At 35.1% G+C, this 6,070-nt stretch overlaps 1 protein-coding gene across 1 annotated transcript; it reads left to right on the top strand.

Moving 5' to 3' along the window:
* The first annotated feature begins 1,025 nt into the window (after window positions 1–1,025).
* LOC125243884 (uncharacterized protein C7orf31 homolog) lies at window positions 1,026–6,070 on the top strand. The gene is made up of 6 exons (XM_048153746.1): window positions 1,026–1,235; window positions 4,312–4,560; window positions 4,705–4,851; window positions 5,465–5,536; window positions 5,643–5,672; window positions 5,825–6,070. The coding sequence occupies exons 1-6, from the start codon at window positions 1,213–1,215 to the stop codon at window positions 5,982–5,984; spliced, it is 681 nt and encodes a 226-aa protein (XP_048009703.1). The 5' UTR covers window positions 1,026–1,212; the 3' UTR covers window positions 5,985–6,070.

Here is a 6,070-nt window from a genome sequence, read left to right as displayed (position 1 = left end):
TTTTAAACTTGTTTTACTTCAAAAAAAAATCTGTCAAGGGTCTTCTTTAAAATGAGACCAAACTTGCATCTGTGCTCCCAAGCTTAAAATTTTTATGACAGTTTTTGGACATGGACATTTTGTGTAACTTTTTTTAATTGACTCACAAGGGTTAAACTCTTGCAATTTTGGGGATCTGCCCAGAGAGTGTTTATACATTTTAATTAGCATCGATCTTTCATCTACGGATGTGTAACGCAGACAGGTCTTCAGAAAACAATTTCCTCAGATTCTGGGACTGTAGGGTGCAAATGCAGGAGAAGTTTACTAGTATTCATGTCTTGTGCTCCATAAAAATCCTCCATGGTGATCTTGATAGGTTAATCACTTAAGCGCATTTAAATGGTTGCTGGTGTGCGTTTTAGCCTATACCAGTTGATGCTCATTAGTACGATGAGGTACTGCTGCAGCCCTGACATTTAAAACCACCCCTAATGGACCGCAGCAGTATATTCCGACACAGGCTAATGAAACCGCTTCTCTATAGTTGAGTATTAACAAGCAACCAAGGGAGCGGGATCACTGCACTACATTTATAATACAACAGTAGGAGATGTAATACAGCAACCCCTCCAAAGAGGAGTACGATAATTGGTCACTGAACTTAAGTTTGGCATGTGTGCTAAATCCCAGCTTTTCTCGAAACCTTTGACAAGGCCCCTAGAGGATCCCAATTAAAGGTGTAATACTGAATATATTGCTCAACGCAGCCTTATAAATAAGGCCGGTCAGTGGAAATGCTTGGCAAGCAGTTGGCGGTGCCACCGGACAGGGTCTGGTATATCGATCAAATGTTCATGCTAAGACAGTGAGTGGGAGTTTTTCCTCAGGAGTGTGCATTTATAAAAACAACTAGGTATATTAAATGTATGTTTAATGTAATGTATGGAAGTGAAGCATTTCAGGACCACGGACAGCACTCCTGCTGTTTTAAATGGAGAGAGCAGTGATGAGTGGGGGGAATCAATTTAGAAACCTAAAAGAAATATCAAGTCATTACTCAAGCCTTTAAAAAGAATTTTAACTGAATGAATGAAGATTCTATTCTAATTTCCATTATGATGTCATCATACGACGTGTGACTATTGTGCCCATGCAGGTCTACGTTCTTTTTTAATCACTTGAAACATCAAAATAAATTAAGCTGACTGTTTTTCGAGAGCTGATATTACAATGGATGGAAAATTAAGGAGAGGGTAAGGCAATGTTTTCTAACTTATCAGAATATTTGAGTCTCTTGAATACAGCTAAATGTAAAATAACTTTTACAAAGCTGCATCCATTCCTACAGTGTATTAAGTCTCTGTAAAGAAACTTTGGTAACACTTTAATGGTCCCTTTTAAACATTCTGCTGACTATAAGTAACTTTGCAACTACAAGTCATACTCTCATTAACTGTTTGCTTAAAGGTGCCATCGAACGTTTTTTTACAAGATGTAATATAAGTCTAAGGTGTCTCCAGAATGTGTCTGTGAAGTTTCTGCTCAAAATTTTTTTTAATAATTTTTTTAACTGCCTATTTTGGGGCATAATTAGAAATGCGCCAATTCAGGGCTGCTGCCCCTTTAATTGCTCACGCTCTCCGCCCCCCCAGAGCTCTCGACTCTATCACTGCATAAACAAAGTTTACACAGCTAATATAACCCCCAAAATGGATCTTTACAAAGTGTTCGTCACGTAGCATGTCTAATCGCATAAGTATGGTATTTATTTGGATGTTTACATTTGATTCTGAATGAGTTTGAGGTTGTGCTCCGTAGCTAACGGCTAATGCTACACTGTTGAAGAGATTTATAAAGAATGAAGTTGTGTTTATGAATTATACAGACTGCAAGTGTTTAAAAATGAAAATAGCGACGGCTCTTGTCTCCGTGAATACAGTAATAAACAATGGTAACTTTAACCACATTTAACAGTACATTAGCAACATGCTAACGGAACATTTAGAAAGACAATTCACAAATATCACTAAAAATATAATGTTATCATGGATCATGTCAGTTATTATCGCTCCATCTGCCATTTTTCGCTATTATTCTTACTTGCTTACCTAGTCTGATGATTCAGCTGTGCACAGATCCAGACGTTAATACTGGCTGCCCTTGTGTAATGCCTTGAACATGAGCTGGTATATGCAAATATTGGGGGCGTACACCCTGACTGTTACGTAACAGTCTGTGTTATGTTGAGATTCGCCTGTTCTTCGGAGGTATTTTAAACAAATGAGATTTATATAAGAAGGAGGAAACAATGTAGTTTGAAACTCACTGTATGTCATTTCCATGTACTGAACTCTTTTTATTCAACTATGCCGAGGTAAATTCAATTTTCAATTCGATGGCACCTTTAATATCTGCTAACTCTTTATTGTGATGGTCCCCCAACAGACATTCTACTGACTATAAATAAATTTACAAGTACATGTCAACTTATTCTAACCCTAACCCTACCAGTCTACTAATACTCTACTAACAATCTAATAAGAGTTAGTAGATATTTAGGTGCAATGTTGCTTAGTCAACAGAATGTGTTAAAGGGGCCGTCAAAATAAAGTGAAACCGAAACTTTTTGTTTAAATCTACTTAAACTCATTATGTAAAACAATGTAAAACTTGACTATAATGACTATAATGACTTGACCTCAGCCGAAAATGAAAATATCATTGTTCAAAACCCATAAGACTTTCGTTCTTCTCCGAAACACAAATGCAGTTATTTTTAATATTCTATCATCATTTTTGTCTATCCATTGAAAGTGCGTGCAATCTAAATGTTCAAGCTTCAAAAAATAACATAGACGAACATTCATATTCATATAGCACATCAAATTATGAATGGAAGCTCAACTTCATCGGTTCTTGTGGGTCAAGCATACACTTTTAAAGGGTTAGTTCACCCAAAAATGAAAATTTTGTCATTAATTACTGCTCTCATGTCGATCCAAACCCGTAAGACCTTCATTTATCTACAGAACACAAATTAAGATATTTTTGATGAAATCTGAGAGGTTTTTATCCCCCGCATAGACCAGAAAGGTGCTAAAGACATCGTTAAACAGTCGACGTGACTTAAAATAGTCCATGTAACTATTGTGACGAGAATAATTTTTGTGTCTAATGAGTCGGCGTTCTGGACCTGGAAGCGCTGAACGTAAATAGCATAGGAGAATGACACAGAAGAGAAGATATTGTTAAATAAAGTAATTTTTGTTTTGTTTTTATGCAGAAAAAGTCGCTTTCGTCGCTTCATAAAATTAAGGTTGAACCACTGCAGTCACATGGACTATTTTAACAATGTCTTTAGTACCTTTTTGGACCTTGAATGAAAAAAACGTGAAATTGCTGTCTATGAGGGATAAAGAAAAAAACCTCTCAGATTTCATCAGAAATATCTTAATTTGTGTTCCGAAGATGAACGAAGGTCTTGCAGGTCTTCATACGTGAATAAAAGTCTAAATGAAATCGGTTCATCATATAAAACAATCGTATATCTTTAGAAGACTTGGATTAAACCGCTCGCTTCATTACTGACTATTAATGTCTTTATGAATGTTTTGTAGCTTGAAAATTTTGGTTGCACGGATCTTGATGGACAAAAATGATGAGAAAATAGTTAATTTCATCTGTGTTCCAAAGATTAATGAAAGACTTATGAGTTTGGGAAACACATGAGGGTGAGTAAATGTTTCATTTTCGGTGAACTACATCTTTAAACATTCCTATATGTGTAAACTGCACTACTTTTTCATTGGATGCATGTGCTATGAATTCAGCTGCTGAAACCAGAGATGGTTTTCCACTCTCTGCAGTAGCCTAGATCTCTGTTTCTCAGATAGCCTGCTCTGGTTTCAGCCTATCTATTGAATACAATCACCGAACTTTCTGCACTCGGAGGCCCGGCCACAGCAGACTTTACATTCGGAGCTGTGATTGCTCTCTGGAGGCTATTGATTTCTTGCATTATTCATTAGGAATACATTTACTTTTGAATTTACATAATTAGCTTTGAGTGTAACAGTTAAAACCTACCGACGGGAACTGACATCAGCCTAATTTGTTCAAAGATGACTTTTGCATTATATTCGGAATTTATAAGTGAGTTTAAGGGCTTAGCGGCAGGATTAAGTGCGATCTGTCAGCGAGGCAGGTCTAATGAGCATCTCGCATCACCAAATCCCTTAAACACAACAAAGGCCGCAGCTGAGCTTCCATAGTGATGGTGTTTGGACTTGGATAAAGTGTCACTCTGTGGTTTCATGTGGCTGTTTGTAGATTCAATACTATGAACAGTGTGGGAATCCAAGCCTACGGGAGCAGATGCGATTTTCATGGCAGCGGTGACCTGCCCAACATTCGCCGTCCTTTGATCCACCAGAATCAGGCTGAACACCTGCCCACCTTTCAACCTGTGTGCCAGAGCATTGGTCAGGGAAGCATGAAAGAGGAAACCTGCTCTTCTCCACTCAGACTTCCACCCATCTTGAGGAAACCGTTAAGCATCACTGGACTCTATATTCCAAGGTGAGAATATTCAAGGAGGCTGCATTTAAGATTTAGTTCTATATAATGAAGAGGAGTATTTTGTTATCATGTTTTGAGGACATAAGCATAAAGACGATTAAGTGTGATGTGACCTAAACTATGTGTCTTTAAATTTTACACAAGGGACAACAGGGTGTACCCAAAAAGGCATCATAAACAGCAAAGCCAACAGGCTTATAGAAAGATGACTTTCAGTTATCAGAATGAACATATCCCTGCAGTCATTAGGGGACATCAACACTTCGGCTTTGGAGGATCTGTGTTGCCTGAGTGAGTATTGCTAATTTTTTAAGTCATATCTGATATGTATTGAACACAATTTAATAAAATAAAATAATGTAAAATAAAATATTACATTATAATTTAATAAATTAATAAAATAACTAAAATAAAAATATTTTATTTATATTTTATATTTATTTTAAATACATTAATTTTTTGAAATATTTTGTTTCTTGTTTATATATATATATATATATATATATATATATATATATATATATATATATATATATATATATATATATATATATATATATATATATTTCATTTGTTTTATTGAAAAACTGATCATGAAAAATCCGATAACGCCTGTTAAATTCCTTAAAAGATTTCAACTTAGACTCCAGACTAAAATTTTTATGTGTTTATCTATATATATTTATTTTAAATACATTAATTTTTTAAATATTTTGTTTCTTCTTTTATATATATATATATATATATATATATATATATATATATATATATATATATATATATATATATAATTTCATTTGTTTTATTGAAAAACTGATCATGAAAAATCCGATAATGCCTGTTAAATTCCTTAAAAGATTTCAACTTAGACTCCAGACTAAAATTTTAATGTGTTTATCTTTAGGTCTGTTATCATTGAGCAATATTATGACCTCACCCTAACCAAGAAGAGTAATGTCCGACTGAATGACCAGCTGTAAGTTTTCAGAGACTCTCACTTGTTAATTTCACACACTAATCAAACATTAGGTTGATATTAACATTATTGATTTATTTATTATTTTATTATGGTTTGTTTCCAGGGTTCCCAAACCAACGGACATTGACATGAGGTAAAGTTATGAAATATGTTTCTGTCTGTTTTTGTTTTTTGTTTTTTTGTTTTGGTTTTGCAGTCAGTCAGGGATGGGTCAAGGACAGAGTGAAAGAACAATCTTTTCATTGTAAAAGATTTATAATCCTGTGTCTGTGTGTGTTCTTACAGTAAGAAGATGATTAAAGTTGATATTCCGAGGGAACATCCTTACAGCTCCCACATCCCCCGGTATCCCGCTATATTTCCATCATACCGATCCCCACCAGTCCAGCCTTCCAGCGCTTCTGCTCCTGTAGTTGTGTGGCGGCATCATCAAAGGAGCAAATAAACATAAAATAAAAGCTGAATAACAAAAAAAATGTTATGTATTAAAACATTTTGTGGACAAAATGCATTTTGTAATCCAGACAACCC

This window comes from Megalobrama amblycephala, linkage group LG13, assembly GCF_018812025.1.
Source record: "Megalobrama amblycephala isolate DHTTF-2021 linkage group LG13, ASM1881202v1, whole genome shotgun sequence".
In the NCBI taxonomy this organism is placed as follows: Eukaryota; Metazoa; Chordata; class Actinopteri; order Cypriniformes; family Xenocyprididae; genus Megalobrama; species Megalobrama amblycephala.
Note: the sequence above shows the minus strand (reverse complement) of the source record. Positions and strands in the feature narration are given on the sequence as shown.